At 39.6% G+C, this 22369-nt stretch overlaps 1 protein-coding gene and 1 pseudogene across 2 annotated transcripts in view; one reads left to right on the top strand and one right to left on the bottom strand.

Annotated features, from left to right (window-relative positions):
• The window catches only part of VCL (vinculin), a 105258-nt gene that overhangs the window by 66773 nt on the left and 16116 nt on the right, over positions 1 to 22369 (top strand). The window contains exons 7-14 of the mRNA XM_084904840.1: positions 6403 to 6493; positions 7288 to 7435; positions 10206 to 10359; positions 11069 to 11244; positions 13384 to 13574; positions 14804 to 15003; positions 16434 to 16562; positions 21826 to 21975. Coding sequence (XP_084760966.1) covers positions 6403 to 6493; positions 7288 to 7435; positions 10206 to 10359; positions 11069 to 11244; positions 13384 to 13574; positions 14804 to 15003; positions 16434 to 16562; positions 21826 to 21975 — 1239 coding nt within the window. The remainder of the gene's footprint in view (positions 1 to 6402; positions 6494 to 7287; positions 7436 to 10205; positions 10360 to 11068; positions 11245 to 13383; positions 13575 to 14803; positions 15004 to 16433; positions 16563 to 21825; positions 21976 to 22369) is intronic.
• On the bottom strand, positions 16620 to 19772 carry LOC311632889 (heterogeneous nuclear ribonucleoprotein A1-like; annotated as a pseudogene). The gene has a single exon. The product of its transcript is annotated as a heterogeneous nuclear ribonucleoprotein A1-like (transcript).

Below are 22369 nucleotides of genomic sequence, written 5' to 3'. Positions count from 1 at the left end.
TTTGTCTTTGTTATACAATTTACCTGGTTCACAAAAAGGCGGAATGCTATGAAATGATATATAAAACAAATCTCACTCCTAACCCCATTCCCATCCACCCTACCTCCTCTTTTCCCCTAAGAGTGATCATTTTTATTAGTTACAAGAGTACTTAGGAAAAAGAAATTTTACCTTGAAAATGGAAGTTGGTAACTTGGGTTTTGGGTGTTTCCGTTTTAGTAGCATTATGCATCTTGCATTGCTCTGCGGTAGGCAGTGGATTAACCAGACCTATTGTCTGTCTGTGACCCCTGGCTTCCCATTCTGTTTAATACATATAGCATCTTTTACCTCCTCTTGCCCCTACCAATAAAGCATTAACTTTGTCTTACCGTACTTGTTTCATGCTTCCCTATTGGTGCAGCTTTCTCCTGGAAAATGATGGTTCCTCTAGAAAAGTGGGGGAAGAAAGTAAGTGGAAAAATTCTTGGTAAAAGTACATCTTGCTGAATAAGTTAAGATTTTAAAGAGGCAATGCAATAGTTGATCATTTTACCTCCATACCTACATTAAAAATGCCGATTTACAAACTTAAAAATACCCAGACTTTAAATACTTAATTTTATTGTTGTTTTATTTTTAAAAATTGTGTTTTTATTGACTTTAGAGAGAGAGAAAGTAAGAGGAAGAGGGAGAGGGAGAGGGAGAGGCAGAGAGAGAGAGAGAGAGAGAGAGAGAGAGAGAGAGAGATCAATGAGAGAGATACATTGATCAGCTGCCTCCTACATGTCCCCCATTGGGGATCAGTCCTGCAACCTGGGCTTGTGCCCTGAATGGGAATTGCACTGGAGACCTCTTGGTGCATGGGACAATGCTCAACCAACTGAGCTACATTGGCAAGGGCAAAATACTTCATTTCATTTTGAGAGTAAAAATTTCTCCTCTTTAAATCAACAATCATCTGATAAGTGATCATTAAAAATTAGTTTAGCATTTTTCCAGGGAATACATTAGAAACAAAAGAACTTATGAGTTAAACAATTCTAATTCAACCCCATTAGCAATCTATATATATGTTTTTGTGTTTTTTATTACTTGTATCTTGAGGCATGCTGAGAATCAAGAGGAAATGAGAACAAATTTTAAAACCTTTTTATTGCTAAGAATTTTTGAACCCACATAGATGCTCCCGCAATTTCGCCTTGGGTCATTAGATACTGTTACTCAGAATTAGTTCCTGTGATGAGTCTCCTCCCACTGAGGGCCTGGGCTGGTGGCGGTTGATGACTCAGATGTCTTACACAGATTACTCTGTTCTTCCAAAGAAGGAAACTTGGTTAGAACATGCAATCCTCTAATACTTGTCCTTACTGCAGACCATTGGGATTTAAGGGTTGATTTTTATTTCATTTTTGAAAAAATAAGGCTGCATATGAGTTTTTTATGAGGCTCCTAGTGTTTTATTTTAGGAGCTATAAAACAAAAGATTTATCTCTTGGAATTGGAGATCAATAGTTAATACAGGCATTTATGATATTTTCTCCCCTCTCTGTGAACAGAAGAAAAGCCCAAAATGTTAAAGGAATTGAAGTTTCCCTTCTGATCCAAGTGATCTTAGTTGGTATTTCTGATTGTGTGCTCAGGGATGGCAAAGAGTTTTAGAGCTGGGGAGGTACCAATAGTCTTAGCGATGGGGAACTCAAACCTGTGAGGGTGACTCGCTTGAAGTGTCAGGGCTGAACAGCCTTCTGCCATTGCCTAATGCAGTCTGTAAGATATTATTCTCCTGCCCAGTCTCTTCTTTCCAGAAACATCTTTGAGTAGGAATAGTAAGCTGGGGAGGTGTTCATGGAAAAAAGGGAGAGTAGGTTGGGCAGTGAAAGAGAGGGGATCCTTAGTCCCATATTTACAGTTTTCAAGAGCCTGAAATGCAGGACGTTACTTTCCTACCAGTTGTCTAGAAAAGGAACTCAGTGGTTCTTAGTATTCTTCTGTGTTACTTAGTTCTAACTTGACATTGAATTTCAGGGCTGTTTCAGTTCCTGGGAATGTATGTAAGAAGGAGTTCTTTTAGGTTGTTCTTTCACCTCTTGGTATGTGGGAGGAGTGCCAAGGCACTGCGGTTTTTCATTGAAAACATGAACTCATAAGAGTTTTACAGTAAACGGGACCATGGTGGGAGGGGACCAGCTGTTGCTGAAGCTGCATGGCCAGATCTGGCCATTTACACACTCTTAAGAAAAAAGAACCGAAGAACTCAGAGAAGAGATCGGTGGAGACTTTCTCTCCCCCAAATTTGAAATTTTACAGAGATAATACTCAAGTGAAGGTGCTGTTTTTTTTTCTCTCTTCTGTGTCATACCCAGATTGTAACCTGGATTCTTAGATTTACATGACAAGATCTAACTGAAGGCCTGTGGCACACAGGGTTACGATTATTTCCCTCCTTTATAAATATTTTCTTAAAAATATTTTTACTGATTTCAGAGAGGAAGGGAGAGGGAGAGAGAGATAGAAACATCAGTGATGAGAGAGAATCATTGATTGGCTGCCCTCTTCACACCCCGCACTGGGGATTGAGCGCATAACCCTTCAGTCTGCAGACCGATGCTCTCTCCACTGAGCCAAAGCAGCTAGGGCTATAAATATATCTTAACCCTTTGCACTCCGAACCATTCTGGACATTGGCTACCAGCTACTCGACGCTACTTTGCGAAACGTGCGTTGAATTAACTCAATTCCCCGTAATCACTAATAAACTGCAATGTCCCCTGAGAGGGGACATCCGAGTGATATGCTAGAATTCCGATGTCCCCTGAGAGGGGACAGCGGAGTGCAAAGGGTTAATAGTGACTTACAGTCCAAGTTGTTTAGTGAATTTGCTTACATCACAGCCAATGTTAAATACTTATGTTGTTTATGACAGAATTCTGTCAATCCCACAATAAACACTGCCTTTCAAAGGCAATATGTATGAGATTCTGGGAGTTTTGGATATTTGTTCCCACAGACATTTTTGTTTTTAATAGATATGGCATTAAATGTATTGTTTAAAATGATGATTTAAAATTTGCCCTATTCTAGAAAGAATTAAGGTAGCACTTTTAGTGACGGTTTTAAATCTATAAATTGTCTAAAATTCACATTACTAAAATTTTTGGTAACTAATTGAAATCTCCATTTAAAAAATTCAGCTTCATTCTAAATTTGCCATTGATTCTTTTTAGGAGGAAATGAACATCTATTAATTTTAATATATATATTTTTTAATTTCAGAGAGGAAGGGAGAGGGAGAGAGAGATAGAAACATCAACAGTGAGCCGAAACCGGTTTGGCTCAGTGGTAGAGCGTCGGTCTGCGGACTGAAAGGTCCCAGGTTCGATTCCGGTCAAGGGCATGTACATTGGTTGGGGGCACATCCCCAGTAGGGGGTGTGCAAGAGGCAGCTGGTCAATGTTTCTCTCTCATTGACGTTTCTTTTTTTTTTTTTTAATTTATATTTTTTATTGATTTTGTACAGAGAGGAAGGGAGAGAGATAGAGAGTTAGAAACATCGATGAGAGAGAGTCATCAATCAGTTACCTCTTGCATACCCCCTACTGGGGATATGCCCGCAACCAAAGTACATGCCCTTGACCGGAATTGAACCCGGGACCCTTCAGTCCCCAAGCCGATGCTCTATCCATTGAGCCAAACCAGTCTCGGCTCTCATTGACGTTTCTAACTCTCTCTCCCTCTCCCTTCTTCTCTGTAAAAAATCAATAAAATATATTAAAAAAAAAAACATCAACAGTGAGAGAGAATTATTGATCGGCTGCCTCCTGCATGCCTTCTACGGGGGATCAAGCTCTAAACTTGGGCATGTGCTCTGATGGAAAATGGAACTGGGACCTTCTGGTGCATAGGTTGATGCTCAATCACTGAGCCACACCTGCCAGGCTTAACTTTAACTTCACTGAGGAGAAAATTACTCACTTCCTGAGAATTAGAGTCTTTCCTTGAAATGTGGTAGCCATTCATACTTTATTAGGGAGGAGGGGGGGAAAAAAAGCAATGATGTTTTAGGATAATAGAGCAAGTCAAATTTTTTCCCCATTGTGTTTGAAATCATTTTTGGGCAATAGAGAATAAAAGCAGCCTTTCAGGTTAGTGAGTTATTAATTTGATTCTAGAGCTTATTTCCTGAGCAGTATTAACCAAAGTCAAAATCGACAAGGCAGAGATTGCTGAGTATTATAGAAGGTTAGTAGATTCTTTGGCAACTCTCTTTGTTAAAAGAAAAAAAAGTCTTGAGTTTCATGTAATAGAAAATAATGACATTTGATGTTGATCAACCTGAGATCAAATTGGATTTCTAGGACTGCAGAGCCCCTGTTTCTCAATTTGTAAAATTAAATTACATTTAAATTTGAGGTTCTGTGAAGTAATGAGGGAACAATGCCTCCAGCAGCCTAGCATGCAGGAACTGCTCAGTTAAAGTATTTCTTAACTAGTGGCCTTTAAATGCAGGGATAGACACTAAAAAGTTTTTCTGATCATAGTTTACTCTTGAATTTAGATTTAAAAAATGCAATAAATATTATTTTCACTGAAAATATGTGAATAAATGGTTATTAATAGATTTTAAATTAATTATTTTTACATGGATGCAATATCTCTTCTTCAGAGTGTGCACATACTTTCTAGGTGAGAGCTTGTGGGTTTGTGTTTTTTTTTTTTTTTTTTTTTTTTTTTTTTTTAAATCTGTCTCTAGACAAAGTCCTATAACTTGTGTTAGGCACTAAAGGCTATCTAACTCTAAGGTTAGGAGATTCCTGAAATACTCTTTGAAAAAATACTGATTTGGGCCACACTAATTTGGAATTAAACTTACATGACCTTTGTCTTACTTTTGAAGGCATGTTTGCTGCACAGGTGGAAGAATGAGATAGAGGAGGAGCAGGCATTTAAACCATTTGAGAAGCAAAGCACTTTAAAAATGCCACCTGTCTACGTGTTCTAATCACAAATGGATATTTTGAAACAGATCCTCTTACCATTCTGCCTCTTCTAATTGGTAGATAGCTACCATAATTCCATATAAGTTGATAACAAAACAAATTTATTTTCGTTTTTTTCCAGTAATTTAGTTCACTGCTCTGTGGTTATGGCTGAGAATTTGCTCTTAGAACCGATGTTGCAACAGGAGAACAATCTGTATCTGTTTCAATGGGGAAAGCAGGCAATCCAAAGCTGGGAGTCCTCTCATTTGAATTGGCGTTTAGGAAAAGCTGGGATCAGGCTCCTGACCTTGTAAGCCTCTGAGTGCTCCCAGCCCTTATTTGTGCTAGTGCCCTGTCTTGTTTGAATTGGAAGTGGGGGTGGGGAGATGCTCCTGGTGCCCCCGTGTGGAAAACAGGTGATACAACACCTTTAAGAACCCAAGTTTTACCGAGTGAAAATTGAAGTTAGGGATATGGGGTATTGCCTAGAATTTCAGAGGTTAACTCTGTGGTTTGGTGAATGAACAAAAGGGAGAGAGGCTGTCTTTTAACATGTAAGAGACTTGAGAGATGGTTAGTCTGTCAATTTTGAGAATGGTTACATGGGTATTGGTTATAGTGTTCTGTGCATTTTTCTATATTTTAAAAATGTTATTAAAAAATATATATATATATAAGTGACTTAGTCTGTTGTTTCACCTTCTCATGCTATATCCTGGGAGATCTTATGCCAATTTTGTTAGTCATTGTGAATCGTGTTGTAAATATCTGTTGAGGCCCACTTATTTTATCCTGCCTTTCTTCCAGGTCAGGGGTGTAAGGGAGCTAAGGATGAGGAGTGGCAGGGAAGGCCGGAAAAATGCTTCTTTCTTGCATTACATTTAGTGGTTTATTTGTGGAATTAAAACTAAATTGCTTGGTTAACATTTTCATTTATTTTCCAACCAGTAATTCCAATTATTTTATATTAATTTAATAGAGTAAAACATTACCCAATATGTGTGTTATTTCCAAACAAGGTGTAAAGGACTGTGATTTGCTGCACCACATGCTAATGCAGCTTCCCCTAAGCTGGAGCGGGAGGCCTTGGCAGAGCTGCAGTAGGTGGATGTTGCCTAGCGGAGAGGCTGATACTGAGGCATGTGGCAACAGGGCTTGCTCCTGCTGAAGACATTAAGCATCTTTTGGCTTGAGCTGTCTTACCAGTTTTCACAGTTTAGCACCGGGGAGATCAGCAAACCATAGAATTAACTGAAGAGTTGCATGCAAGATGCTGCATTTTGACAGAAATAAGCGTTATGGTGTGATGAGAACATTTCTAAGGCTTTGTAGGACTACCTTACCTCTAGTGTATGTTAGTGCTGTCACTTCTCTGTCTTACTTTGTACCGTGGTATCTCAATTTTTGCAAATGAAATAATTGTGGCATTTCTCTTCGGAAGGACACTGAAGCCATGAAGAGAGCATTGGCCTCCATAGATTCCAAACTGAACCAGGCCAAAGGTTGGCTCCGCGATCCCAGTGCCTCCCCAGGTAACCCTCCGGTTGTACTTTTCAAGTAGATACAAGAAAAAGATAAAAAGCAAGCAGACAAAAGAAAGTGATCTTCCGAGAATCTCATAGTCCTGAGATAACTACTGCAACATTTAGGAGCATAGACCATTCAATTAGTTTTGACTGATTGAAGCGTTACTAGGTCTTAGAAGGATGGAGGACATAGACTAATCATCTCTTATCATGGGGAATAAACGGAGCTGAACTGGGCATTCTTTGCAAAATTCTTGATTCACCACTTCCCTGAATCAGAAAGGTAATTATTTTGAATAAAAACTCCTCTTCTTATTCCCTTTGGGCATATTTATGTCAACAAAGTACTTAATTAAGCAGATTAAATAATGATGCCAATAAGAATTTGAAACCAAAGTTAGCTTATATAAAGATAAGCCCCAAATAGTTTATTGAGCTAGGCTTTATGGATTTTCTCATCTAATATTTATTCAGTTTTAGATAAACATTTGAATGAATGTGAAAAGCCTAATGGAGGTTGGAGGTGCTGAGTACAATTAAATTGTTAGAGCCTATTTTCATCATCCATATTCTTACCACAAGCTGCTTATTACCTCCAGATGACTATGGTTCCAATCTTTTTTAGCAGTGTCTGTGGTTGTAAGGGCAGTGCTTGGCTGTTAGCTATCAGATGTATTGTCTTCTGTTCATCTTGTCATTTGAAAGTATCTGTTCCTTCATGAATGAAATGACTTGTAAAGCACCCTCTCTACATAATTAATGTGTTAACAATGTAGATATTGAATATCTCTTTATTTTAGGGGATGCTGGTGAGCAGGCCATCAGGCAGATCTTAGACGAAGCTGGAAAAGTCGGTGAACTCTGTGCAGGCAAAGAACGCAGAGAGATCCTGGGAACCTGCAAAATGCTAGGGCAGATGACTGACCAAGTGGCTGACCTCCGAGCCAGGTACAGTTCCTCTGTTCTTACAGAGCAGTAGTCGGTCAAAGATAGGACCTCACTCCTGACGGAATGATTCAGAAGCAAGTCTATTAATTTTACTGTGTGGTCTTTGGCTAATAAACAAAATGGTCATCGTACTCTATTTATTCTTTGGAGAGTGACGTGAACTTTTCCTTCTTTAGCTTGGTCATTTCTAGGCTCTTTTAAGTTTCTGTTTCATCATTATTCATTTGGTTTCTTAATTCTTTCACCCAGCTCAAGTCTTGGCTTTTAGAACTTTTTCTCCTATAAATTAAATATATATAGTTTGTTATTAAGAAAACTCAGTATAATATGTATAGGTTTTTTTGGGGAACTCATTCATAGAGTTAATAAAGTTCTAAAAGATCCTAATTTTTATGGCATTTTATAGTATGGACATTGGGAAAAATTTAAGTAACATGAGCAACTAGTATAGATGAAGTTTAATTTTGCTTCAAGAATGTCATGAAATATATATTTTTAAATTTTTTAAAAATGATTTCAGAGAGGAAGGGAGGAGGGAGAGAGAGACAGAAGCATGCATGACCCTCAGTGGGTATTGAGCCCCCCACCCAGGCATATGCTCTGACCGGGAATCAAACCATGACCTCCTGTTTCATATGTCAGGCTATCATGAAATATCTTGAGATAATTGGAATAGGCAGGCCTCAGAAACACTCTTTGACATATTGCACACCATTACACCCGGTCTCAAATATATTTACATAATAGACTTAAGAATACAGTTTTTAACCTTTTTATGGACCAACATCATTTTTATAATTCAATGAAAGCCATTAATCTCTACCTAAAAAGTGCATGTAAACAACATTACATATACTTTCCAGAGGTTCATTGGTCCAGTGTGGCCCTGGAAGCTCCAGGGGCTTCGAGTTAAGAGTCTCGACCTTGAAGGGGGCTGGGGAAAGGAACAGCATGAATAATTGTATCTCATTGACCTCGGTGAGCCTTTTTCTCCTGCTGTGAAGCAGTCTCCCCTGTCATGAGCATGACAAGAACTTTACAGAAAGGACAAAAAGAAGTTCTGTCCCCATTCGGAGAAATGCCAACGCATTTGATGAGATTTTGGCTCTTCTGATTTCTCACTGTTGGCTCTTTTGTCTGCAGCCGTTTCACAGTGTGGTAGACAGTTTTCACTTGGAATTTTCAAGTACACAGTTGTATGTGCTCAGAGAAAGATGAATTTGAGCAAGAGAATGAGATAGTTTTTCTATGGGATCAACCATTAATCTGTTATGTGCCCAATTCACTGTGGAGCCTACAATATCCTTTCATGATGAAAGACTAGAAAGCCATCTCCTGTCATTCTTTCTTAAGTATGCCTCCCTATTTAACATTGTAGTAGCTGAAGCTCAGTAAGTTTCCTCAATGATATTCTCTGATTCAGTCACCTAAGGCTTCTAAGTTGTAAGGATATACTTTCCACCCCCATGGGATTCAATAAACTTTTATTTGTTTATATTTGTTATTCCTTCCCAGAGCATATTTTCCCATTGATTTTTAAAGAGAGTGGAAAGGAGTAAAAGGTATAAATGCCTTTTATATACCTTGCAACAAATGTTGAGTTGATACTTAAAGTATAGGTATAGATGGAAAATAAAGATAAATTTATAAAGATGACAGAAAAATGAGTGGCGGATTCGTACTATTATTAAGGGAAGCAAATATGTTTTGGGGTTTATCCTAAAATCAGAAACTCAGGTTAAGGACAATGAATCATCCCATTCTACCAAATGACAAATGTGTACCCTATCACTGAGTTTACCAGTCTGGGTAGATTACAAAATCTGAGCTGGTAAAAGGAGGGAAGGTTTTACTTTGTTATGAGTTGAAAAGTGTCTTCCAAGGGAAAAGAAGTTTCTACCTTCTTTTTTTTTTTGGTAGTAGTACCATATCACTTCTTAGCAAAATAGCAAAATTAGTTCTTTAGAAATTTGATGGGAAGCAGTGGTTTCTCATCACCATGTGCTTTTCCCCCTCAGTCCTAACTGTTTTTGATATTTATAGATTGCATAGGAGTGGAAGGCAGATACTTAAGATTGTCATTAGGTTCATTATAATAAAAATGACAATTCAATAATATTAATAGTTATACATGTGTATTGCTTTATTACCAGAATGTTTTCAAAAATATCTTTTTGCTTGAAGCTACTTTGTCTGATAAGCAGGCCCCCTCACCCCCAACCCCCATTTTATAAGTTAGAAAACAGAAGCCCTAGAAGGTTCAGGGACCAGGAGGCAGGACGTGAATACAGTTCTGTTTGGCCCCAGGATGGTGTGCTCTCAGTAGCACTATGCGTGCTGCCTCCGGAAACAGTTTTAATGTGTGCTTGCCCATAAATAAGACAATCTAATGCGCTGTTTATTTCTAAAGCACTCATTACTATGGCAACAAAACCCTCCATAGCAATAAGATCGCAGGCACATTTTCCCCCTGAAGTGTAAAGTTGATTATGTAATCCCCACCAAGAGGAGAGTCATTATTATCAAAATCTGCAGGCCTGGTCTTTAAAATGGTTATGCAGCTCCACAAAGCTCATGTGTGTTTTTAAAAACAAAGGAGAAAGTAGATGTTTTGGGTTTATCTCTGTATTTTCTTGTGCTGTCTCAGACTTACTGAAGAAAAGGAAAAAGACCAGCACATTACAGAAATGCCATGGCTTGTGTTTTTGGTGACATTTTGCTGTTAAGTAGATGAGAGGGTGCAATGACAGCATCTGTCTGTTTTGAGTAGAGGACAAGGAGCCTCGCCCGTGGCCATGCAGAAAGCCCAGCAGGTGTCGCAGGGTCTGGACGTGCTCACAGCCAAAGTGGAGAACGCAGCCCGCAAACTGGAGGCCATGACAAACTCAAAGCAGAGCATTGCCAAGAAGATCGATGCTGCCCAGGTAGTAGTGACGATTTTTAAGAGGGGTGGGAAATAAGAAAGAAATGTACCGTAACTATCCTCTGTGTAACCCTCCCCTTTCCCTTCCCTCCCTCTCTCTCATTGACGGTGGGTGGATAATGGATGTTTGTAAGTGATGATTAATTTCCAGCAGTTACCAATGATAACACCTCGCCTACTTACACAGGTTTAGGCTGATATTTATCTATATTGTGATAAACATCTTACTTTTGAATACTCAGATTAGTTAATAGTAAGCACTCTGAATACCAAGAGAATCCTAGTTCCTGGTATAGATTACAGTATATTAAAACTGTTCCTCTCAGAATTTGCAGCTGTATTTGGTCATAACAATGTTAAGGGTTAAAGTTTTTGGATACTACTGTTCTGTGAAAAGATTGCATTTCATAGAGAAACACAAATGTTTGAGAAACCAAAGAATTAATAAGGTGTGACTAATTCAAAGATGAGATAAAGCTTGTAAGGATATGTTATTCTAATGGCAAAGGGGAAAATTATTTTTTAAAAGATTGATTTGATTATTCCTGAGCTAAGAATGTGTGTAAAACAATTATGATCAGCATTTCAAAAACCGTTACCGGTGTGCCTTGTGATTGCTGGTAAAATATTTCTAATGCCTGGTTAAGCGTGCTGTAATGTGGTTTTTGAGTGGGTCACAGTGTGCTTCTTTTCCACGTCTGTGTGTATAGAACTGGCTGGCAGATCCAAATGGTGGACCAGAAGGAGAAGAACAGATTCGAGGGGCTTTGGCTGAAGCTCGAAAAATAGCAGAGTTATGTGATGATCCTAAAGAGAGAGATGACATTCTACGATCTCTTGGAGAAATAGCTGCTCTGACTTCTAAATTAGCAGACTTACGAAGACAGTACGTATTTAATTGTTTAAATCACCCCTTAATCTCTCTCCTTTTCCCCTATGCACATACATGATGCTTGAAGAGTGAAGCTGTGCTCTCATTGATTCTGTGTTACGTGACTAAGTTAGATATTACTCTGGTTTTTCATTAACACCATTGAAGTTTAATGACTTATTGCTGATCATATAGTTTTAAATTAATTAAGGATGGCAAGAACTCCTTTTTTGAGGTCTGTATTTCCATTTCTAAGGTAGGACTTTTTCTGCTATTTCTTGTTTGTGACATATCTGTTTCCTGGGTATATGAGGAAATTGGTGCCTGGGACTATGCCCAAGCAACTGAGCTACCTACTTTGATTATATAAGAAGAAGGGTTGCTTTTTCCCTTTTAATATATATTTTACTCTCTTAAAAATAAAACCTGTAGCACATGCTAAAAAACAGATTCTGCATCAAAAGTATAAGTTGCTTATTTCCTTTGCCAGCCCTCCAGCCACTTCCCCAGGGATAGCCATAGTCAAGTATCTTGTGAGATTCTGTTTTTCCTGCTGCATTTCCTGTTCTTCCCTGGGAGCATAGCGTGCTTCACCCTTTCTCTTCAGCATTCTGTCAAGTCTCACAGTGACCACGGGGGCACTGTTGGCTGAGAAAGCAAACTCTTGCCTAGCGTCATGAAATAGGAAGTGGGTGGGAGCAGGGTAGACATACTTTAGGTAGGAGGTTGTGATAGAGATCAATTGAGGTAACAGCTGAAATTTGATTGTATATCAAACCCAGTCATTTGAAGATCTCTGCTTAAGGCCCAAGTTTTGAATTATTTAGGTTAGGAAAATGCATAATTTGACATTTATAAAATATAATGTTATATAGTTAGGTCAATGCTCACTAAAATTAGCCCATTATTTACATTCGTTAGATTTTAAAATATTCAAAGTTGGAGACACTATTCTTAGCACCCCAATACAAGTCCATATACATACATAGTCGGCACGCATTAGTGTTTCTTTTTCTTTTTAAAAAAATATATTTTATTGATTTTTTACAGAGAGGAAGAGAGAGAGATAGAGAGTTAGAAACATCGATGAGAGCCGAAACGGTTTGGCTCAGTGGTAGAGTGTCGGTCTGCGGACTGAAAGGTTCCAGGTTCGATTCCGGTCAAGGGCATGTACCTTGGTTGCGGGCACATCCCCGGTAGCTGGTCGATGTTTCTCTCTCATCAAAGTTTCTAGCTCCCTATCTCTCTCCCTTCCTCTCTGTAAAAAAATCAATAAAATATTAAATAAAAAAAAAAAAAGAAGAAAGAAATATCGATGAGAGAAAATCAGCAATTACGTCACCCCCCACGGGGGATGTGCCCGCAGCCAAGGTACATGCCCTTGACCGGAACTGAACCTGGAACCTTTCAGTCTGCAGACCGACGCTCTACCACTGAGCCAAACCGGTTTCGGCATCATTAGTGTTTCTTATAATAAGGAGATACTATGTCATGCATTTCATATATATATTCTCTTAAAAATAAAATATACCTACACATACACACATACACCTACATATAATGTGCCTTTATAGGTAATTGGATACAGCCTATTGCTCCTAGGCTACAAGAGTGTACAGCATATTACTATACAAAACAACATGGGATTAAATTAAGCACAAGAGGAAATGATATGACCAAGAGATGCAGTAAAGACAGATGTATGAGGCTGCTGCCAGCGAAACAAGGCATATTGTTTTATAGCAAACTTTTTTTAATGCTTTTTTAAAAATTACTACTATTTCAGCTACCACTACACAACAAATATGGCTACTTGGGCCCACCTTGCTCCTCAGGGAACTAGTTTTTCAGAGAGGACAGGCTGAAGGGACAGCTAACACAGTGACGATTGATTGAGCCCAGCTTACTAATGGGTGTTCTTGATTGAGCTAAACTGATAAAAACTTATACTTAATGTCTTAACTGGAACAAAACTATCTGAATTTAGATGATTACTTTCTTATTTAAGGGCAAAATAGATAAACATATTCCTCTTTCAAACCAAGTTCATAATTAATAGCAATTTGACATCTCATTAGCATTTGTATCAGCAATTACATCATCTCAGTGTAAATAGTGTCTGTGTGGGACAGAAAGGCTGTTTTTTCTCTGCAGGGGGAAAGGAGATTCCCCAGAAGCCCGAGCACTGGCCAAGCAGGTGGCCACTGCTCTGCAGAACTTGCAGTCCAAAACCAATAGGACTGTGGCCAACAGCAGACCCGCCAAAGCAGCGGTCCACCTTGAGGGCAAGATTGAGCAAGCACAGCGGTGGATTGATAATCCCACAGTGGACGACCGGGGAGTCGGTAAGGCCATCAGTGCACTTAACCATCTTTAGACTGGGCTCAGTGAAAATGGGCAAGTTGTTGATGGAGATCCTGAATCATCTGTAATTAAGTGCAGAAGGGCTTCTCAGTCACTGGTGAGGGAGTCATTCTGCAGTAACTCCATTTCCAGTGTAGCTGATAAGATGTCTGTGATTTAATCAAGAAGCATTAGTGAATAAGTGATTTTGCTGTGGGCAAATAGAAAGGTCCTCAGGTTGGAATTGCAGTTTTGAGCTAATTATTTTTAGTCTATGTATACTTCCATTTTATTGTATTTCTGTTACAAGAGTCCTTAGAAAATACCTAGTTAAATATAATTTTTGAAAATAGTAATAGACACTTAACTACCAAGGTTATTTTCAGTTAGGAGGGCTTCTGTATCATATAGTCACTAGTGGAATTAATAACCTAAATTTTTCATTTCTGGGAGATTTTAGGAATGGATTTATAAGAATTTAGGTCATTTTATGACAACAAGCCCAGCTGAAGCTTAAAGAGCTGTTTATTTAATTTGCTGTATTCATTGGATAAAAAGATAAACTTTTAAATTGGTGATTCCCAGCATTGGGGAATCGCAGATTTGTAATTTACTGGTGAAAGAATAAATTGGTTAATAACATACTTCCTGAATGACAATCTGGTGTTATGTGTCAAGAGCTTCAAAGAAGTTTATACCCGTTTACTCAGCAATCGGACTTCTAGGAATTTACTCCAATTAGAGATGTTTCTAAGGAATTACATGCAAGAATATATATATAAACAGAGTAAATGTTAAATAATAAGTAAATGGCCAACTAAGTATGGTTAGGATTATAAAATATTACATAGATTTTAGATCATGATTTTTGAAGACTATTTAATGATGTGGACAATGCTCATGTTAAATAAAAAGAAGCAGGGAGTAAAGGTTAATGTATAGTGTGACTTCTGTTTTGTAAAGGAGAAATGTATGTGAAATGTGTATATGCAGAGGAACATGTAATGCATTGAAAAGACCAGAAGGAAATGTTCAAATATCTCAATCTGGGAGTGATGGGATTATGAGTGGTTTATCTATTTTATATTTTTCTGTATTTCCCCATTTTTTCCCTATTTTTAGAGGGGAAAACTCACTAAATATTATTATTAAAAAAATAAACAACTTACCAGATGGCACTGCAGGTGCCCTCTCAGTCTTTGTGAGTTTCAGTGTTTTTCTCTCGGTCCAGGTCAGGCTGCCATCCGAGGGCTCGTGGCCGAAGGGCATCGTCTGGCTAATGTCATGATGGGGCCGTATCGCCAAGATCTCCTTGCAAAGTGTGACAGAGTGGACCAGCTGACCGCCCAGCTGGCTGACCTGGCTGCCAGAGGGGAAGGGGAGAGCCCCCAGGCAAGAGCGCTGGCATCGCAGCTCCAGGACTCCTTAAAGGTAGAACTCTGGAACACAGAGCATTCCTTTTCTCGTGCTTACTTATTAAAAAACTAGGGAAGGAGGATTTTTAAAAATATATAATTCTTTAGTCTAGGGAAAGTGAAAAGAGTGTGACCAAGGAAGTAAGGAAATTCAGAGCTTATTAGGAAATAGCTCACCAGGTGCTTTGCGCAGTGGCAGTGTCATAGCTAATGAGGAATATCTGAGGCGCCATTATTGCTCATTGAAAAGCTCACCAGTGGGTGACAGCAACTAAAGTTGTGTTCACTGTTTTACCGAGTCGAGAGCTATTTTGTGATATTTGCTTTATCCGTGTGTCACCTGTACTTCTCAGTCAATATTTATCTTCAAATGGACTCTTTTTTTAAACAAGTAAATTTATTTAAAAGAAAACTTTCTAATAATCCTGAAATCATGAGCTTGATGAGCTAATTATATTTTCTCTAATATTCTTTTAATAAAAAGTATGTTTTTTATTTATTTTTGTATAGAGAGAAAGTGGGGGGGAGAAAGAGGGGAAAAAAAATTCAAAGAGAAACATCTCTCAGCTGACTCCTGCACACTCACTACTGGGGATCCAGCCCACAACCTGAGCATGTTCCCTGAGGAGGAACTGAACCAGTGATCTCTTGGTACATGAGATGATACTCAATCCATTGAGCAACACTAGCCAAATTTCTCTAATATTCTTTAAATGAAACACATAATTATTAAAATAAAAACATTATTTTATATCATTTAAAAGTATCTCAGGTATCACCAGCCAGTACATGCCACCCACCTTGAGAAACAGGTGATTGAGACTCTTTGGGTAAATATAGAAAACTTAGATTGGACTGAGTGTGATAACTGTGTGAAAAGAGCATTTGATGACTTCTGAGATTTCTGTTCTTTAGAAATGGATATATGCATTGGTTATTAAATATTTCTAGAAACTCAATGGAAAAAATGTATAAAAATATTCTCATTCTTGATTTCCTTCCTCTTAACGTAAGAAAATGCTTAGAAAATTGACACTGCCTCCACAAATCAATCTTTATAGTTACTGTGGTTCTTATCAGGCCCCTGCAACATTGGAAATGATGAGGAATTCTCTCTCCCAGGCCTTCTTTGGGCGCAACCCCATAATCCTCAGTATCATTTCTTAGAGGCCACCAAGAAAGGAAGTAAGATTTCTTGGTTGGGTAGAACAGCCTCTAAGGAACTGTGCGCCAAGTTTTACCTCTTCTACTACACACTAATTGTTCAGAGGGCGGGATTCATATCTTATACCTGTTTCATGCTAGCTCAGTATAGTTGTTACCCAACAGATGCTTATTGAATAAAAGACTAAATGAATGAATGAGTGTGTCAGTGAAGTGAAGACATTGGCAGATGTGCTTTTTAGATATTTTGGGGAATTTTAATTTGTAAACAATGTTTTTAAGGATCTGAAAGCCCAGATGCAAGAGGCCATGACTCAGGAGGTGTCAGATGTTTTCAGCGATACCACAACTCCCATCAAGCTGCTGGCTGTGGCGGCCACTGCACCTCTTGATGCACCCAACAGGGAAGAGGTGAGTATCTAAAGTCTTCCATTTCTTCTGTCGTGCTTGCGCACACGCATACACACACTTATTTATTGATGATTTGTTTGTAAAGGTAAAATGTGTTTTTATTGTACATCAGGTTGGGATACTGTGGGTTAAGGGTGGAAGGATAGAAGAGGGAAGGCCCTGCCATCTCTTCTTTTAGTCACCAAGTGTATCAGTTAAGAATGTCTGTAGGCCATGTCTTTAGTTGTGAGTAGTAGAAAACCCTACCATCAGAGATGCAAACGAATGGGTTTTTATTTTCATCACATAAAAAGAGGCATGGAGGTAGGTAGTATTGGTATTGATTCAGCAGCTTGACACCATAAAAGCAGGCATCTCTGAGATTTTCTTGGGTCTTTTCTTCATGGCGTGAGATTGTTGTTGCCACCCTAGTCATCAGGTTCAAGGCAGTAAGAAATGAGAGGTGGGAGTACTCCTGTCACAACCACCCCTTTCTTAAGGTGAACACAGAGATCAGGGCGACTTTTAAATTATTTGATGCCATTCTTCTACCCAAACCCTTCTGATGACTCCTCCCTGACCCAGAATGAGGCCAGAGTCCTGAGAACAGTAAAGTCAGTGTTGTGCTGGTAGACTAGTTCTCCAGAAAAAAGCCCTGATTTGTAATGTTTGTTGTTTCCATAATGTAATACTCCCATCATGGCTGTTGCCATGGGAAGTCTCTGAAAGCTCAGTTGGGAAGAGATGGGCACAAGGTTCTGGTGAGCTGGTGTGAGCCTCAGCACACCACTGCATCTGGTCCCCCTTCTGCTCTGAACTTCGGTGGTACCACTCTTCTGCCTCATGCTCTTCTCTCAACATTGACCTCCTTGCATTGTATTCTAGTATTCCTTGATTACTTTTACATGTTGTAGCCTTGGGGCCTTTGTATTTGTTCTCTCATTTGCCTACATAGAGAACTACACATATTATTCATTCATTTTTTTTCAGCTCTCCTCTGGGTCATCACCTACGATGGCAACTCCACTTCCACTCATGGGTATTTCCTAATCTTCATATCCTACTTTTCTCCTTAATGTTTATCAGCATTTGACGTATTTACCTTATTTTTTGTTTGTCTATCTTCCTCACATTAGCATGAAATTCCACATGAGCAGAGATTGTGTTTGTTATTACTTTATTCCCAGTTCTTAGAACAATGTATGGCATAGAGTTGGGAATGACTGACTGAATGACTGAATGAATGAATGAAATAAAGGTTTTCCTAGGAATCTTCCAGGATACTTTTGCTTAAGTCTTATTGGCTAGAACTCTGTCACATGGCTACCACAGAGGCAAAGGAATCTAGGAAAGCAAGTATCTGGTTCTAGCATCTAGTATTACCAGCAAAGGAAAAGGGGTTAGGTCAAGCACCCAAGACAATGCAGAACTGGTAGGTGAAGGATTGTGTTATTATTTGTGAATGACGCCCATTTTTTTCCTCCAGGCTAGCTTACTGGATGTTTATTTATTTATTTTTTTATGATAGTAAATCGTTTATTGATTACACATGATAATGGATGATACACAAGCTTCATATCCACCTATAATTTTATCTGGTACCATAATTCAATTTAGATGTATTGCATAGGATGTGCCAATAATCATCAATAACCAAATGAACTCCATGACTCTGCTTGGGTGACCCTTTTAATGATGAACTCCAGGTCACAACACAGTAACTGTCAATTCAACCACACCAAAGTTTCTGAAGACAACGGCCTCTGTGCCCAAGCAGGTTGTGAGTAGATTTCATATGGAACCTGGCATCACCCTGAAGGAATTCTAGCTCACACTGTTGGGGCAATTCACCAAGATGGCTTCAGAGCAAACTAACTTCACACAGCACATTTAAAAAAAAAAAAAAAAAGACATTTATTCAGCATCATGATCAGACTATTACATTTAGCAATCAACAGCATGGGTGCAAAAAAAAAAATCTACATTAAAACCCTTGGTTGGAATGATTTACACTTTCCACAGAACAGAAACTAAAATAACCTGTTACACAATTAGTCACAAGTACAGTCCTCGAGTTTTTTTTGCCCATTCACATGCGTATTGTCTAACACATGTCTTCTTTGTAGCAGCTAGGCCCTGCCACCACTGTGCTTGGCTGAGTTCACAAATCTGTTGTAATCTGTAGCTTCCCTGTCACTTCTCTGGCTCTCCTCTCCTGCTAAGCTTTGTTTCCTGGCAGTAATTAAAACCTTCTGCCACTGCCATAGCTACTGCTGCTGCTGGAACCGCCATAGCCACGTTGGTTTCGTGGTTTGGCAAAGTATTGACCTTCACCACCATAAGGGCCAGAGCTTCTGCCTCCAAAGTTTCCTCCTTTCATAGGCCCAAAATTTGAAGTTTGATTGTTGTAATTGCCAAAATCATTGTAGCTTCCACCACCTCCAAAATTGCTTCCATCATTACCAAATCCATTATAGCCATCCCCACTGCCACCATATCCACCGCCACCACGGCTGCCACCAAAGCCACCTCGACCATGAAGTTTCCTCCCCGACCAAAGTTGTCTTTTCCACCAAAACCACCTCCATGACCACCTCCGAAGTTTCCAGAATCACTTTGACCTCTTTGGCTGGATGAAGTGCTAGCCATCTCTTGCTTAGATAGGGCTTTCCTTACTTCACAGTTGTGGCCATTCACAGTATGGTATTTCTGAATGACAGTCTTGTCTACAGAGTCATGGTCATCAAAGGTTACAAAAGCAAAGCCCCTCTTTTGCCACTGCCTCGGTCAGTCATGATTTCAATCACTTCTATTTTCCCATACTGTTCAAAATAATCTCTTAGGTGATGTTGTTCAGTGTCTTCTTTAATACCACTGACAAAAATCTTTTTCACAGTTAAGTGGGCACCAGGTCTTTGAGAATCTTCTCTTGAGACAGCCCTCTTTGGTTCCACAACTCTCCTGTCCACCTTGCGTAGCCTTGCGTTCATGGCTGCACCCACCTCCTCCACAGTGGCATAGGTGACAAGCCTCTGGAGCGCTTGGTGTTTGGATCTCTCATCACCACACAGTCCATGAGCATTCGCCATTGCTCAAAATGGCTCCTCAGACTCTCATCGGTTGTTTCAAAGCTCAAACCTCTGATAAAGAGCTTCCGCAGCTGCTCCGGCTCTTTGGGAGACTCAGACTTAGACATGATGATTACAACAGGGGAAATTCCAATGATGCTTACTCTGCAGCGTTCACCGCAGAAAGGAGTGATCTAAGCAACGTATCTCTTACTGGATGTTTATAAAGCTCATGTCCCCCGTAGGCTGGGATGATTTATTATTATTTTTATTTCGGCATCTCTGAGTTTTGTGCTAGTAGATCCACCTAGATGTTTCATAGGTACCTCAGCACGTTATCCTTCTGTTCTCTCTCAGACATTTGTGAGTCACCATTGACTGTTTCCTTCCCTTCATCTTCCCACATCAGTAAACGAAGACAAGCTATTTTGATTTCACAAGTATTTCTTGAATCCTTTCCATTTTTCACTCATGTTGCCATAGCTCTAGTTCTGAGCCTTGTCCCCTGCGGCTGTATGACTGACTGTTCAGCTCTGGTTGGTCTTCCGTGAGTCAGTCACTAGGCCACTAACAAAATAAAAATACAGATCTGACCCGGATATTTTCCTGCTTAAACCCTCAGCGGACCTTCCTTTCACAGAGGAGAAAGCCAGAGCACTATGATCTATACACCTATTTCCTACCAACCCCTGCCTCACAGACCACGCCCCAGCAATGCCTGATGGTTTATAATTTCCTGAATACTCTGTCCTTTCTTCCTTCCAAGTCTTTGTTCTTTCTGTCTCTCTGCCTAATTGTCTTCTGATTTTTTTCAGTTAATTCCTATTTATCTTTTATCCCATTATCCTTTACTTCATGGATAGACTAAACGCCTTTCCTTTTGCTTCCATGATATCAATGCTTATCTTTATTATTGCACATGGCACACTCTGTTATGAATATCTGCTTGTGGGCCTTTTTACCCCACTAGGATGTGAGCTACTTGAGATGCAGAAATTTTGTTTTATTTGTCTTTGTATCTTCAGCACCTCCTCCAGTGTTTGGCACATAGTATGTGCTGAGTAAATTTTGATTGAGTGACAAGAACAGCAAGTGAAGCAGTCAGTTTAATCAGAGAGAGCAGCAGACATGGGCTGGGGTTCAGGTGATCAACCAAGGTTGGCAGAAGCCCTGTAGATCCGGGGTGTGGGAGCCCAGCCACGGAAAGAAACAAGGACCGAGGCCAGGTGAAGGAGACTAGGAGATCGGAGATTTAGGTAGAGATTTTGAACATTAAATGGCAAGAACTCAGGTAGTTACGTCCACACAAGAGGCCAGAATGGGGAAGAGACTTGAATGGGTAAGCCCAGAATGCTGGCAATGAGATTGTAGCCTGCTGGTGAACCAGGAGACCTGTAGATGCTGGCCAGAACCAGAGCTGCTCGCCAAGTGTGGGCAGGTAGACCCCAGGGAAGGCAAAGAAGAGGACGGTTCTGCTAGACAATTCCTGACATGCTCTGTGCTGTGTAAACCTGACCGACAGGAGATCCTTTGTCATTTTATCGAAGTTAAACCATCCCCTTCATAGTATGCAACCTTGCATAATATCTGTGTCAGAAGAAAAGCTGACTTTTTTTTTTTTTTTTTTTTTTTAAATGTGAGAGCTGAAAGAACAATTCGGGAGATTGTTTTGCATTTGGGATAATGAAAGTCAGCGTCCTTACCCTGGGTCAGGCCTGATTGTGAGCCTGCTATCGTTTTTCCTGTGGAGGTCAGGGCAGAGTTTTTACAACATTAATGGTAACTGATCTGGGAGGGATGCTGGCCTGAGGCGCGGGAGCTTGGTTTAAGACTCTGGATCTTCTTGCCTTTTAATATACCCAGCAACCTGCCCTGGAGCCTGGCGTGGGCTTGTCTGTCTTCTTCAAACTAGGATAAGCCTTGTGAGAATAGGGATTATTTAAATCTTTACATTCTGTGAACCCCTTCTTACAGACAACACAGCCAAATGTTCTGTTTGTACTTGGTGAGCACTGGTTGAACCGGAATTCACGGGTGTGTGATGCAGCAAGGCCAGGATTGACGTTGACTATCCTGTTGCTCACGAGGGTGGGATGTCATCTCTGAAGTCTTTGTTCGAGTAGTTGCTGCCTCTACTTAAAGAGAGACTCTTTCTTAGGCTGCCAGACCCATTTTATTTAAATACATTTTCCTAATGTCGTTGTTGATCCCTCCAGGTGTTTGACGAGAGAGCAGCTAACTTTGAGAACCATTCAGGAAGGCTTGGTGCCACGGCCGAGAAGGCAGCTGCTGTTGGAACTGCTAATAAGTCAGCGGTGGAAGGCATTCAGGCTTCAGTGAAGACAGCCCGGGAACTCACGCCCCAGGTTGAGTTTTGCTCACTTTTCATCATTTCAGTCTCACCTCGCAGCACTCAGAAATTAAGGTTAATTACAGGACAGTTTCCATACATTTTGAGCACTTACTGTAAAATATTCTGAAGAAAACACATACCCACAATATTAAAATTATTTTTGTATTGTTTGAATTTTTTTACAATGATAATAGATGAGTTTGAAAGTAGAAAATATTAATAAAGGCCCCCTTCTCCTTTCTCTACACACACTCATTCACACTTAAGGAAATATTCAGATAATCTTGGGGGCTTACTTTGTTTTGATTTTAGAGCTTATGCCTTTTCTCACATCCATTGGAGGGTTTAAAAAAAAAAAAAACACCTCTCATTTGTATCCATAGCCTGTTTTCTTTTTTCTATTTAAT

Source organism: Pipistrellus hanaki, assembly GCF_964339955.1.
Source record: "Pipistrellus hanaki genome assembly, chromosome: 14".
In the NCBI taxonomy this organism is placed as follows: domain Eukaryota; kingdom Metazoa; phylum Chordata; class Mammalia; order Chiroptera; family Vespertilionidae; genus Pipistrellus; species Pipistrellus hanaki.
This window is presented reverse-complemented; position numbering and strand designations above follow the sequence as displayed.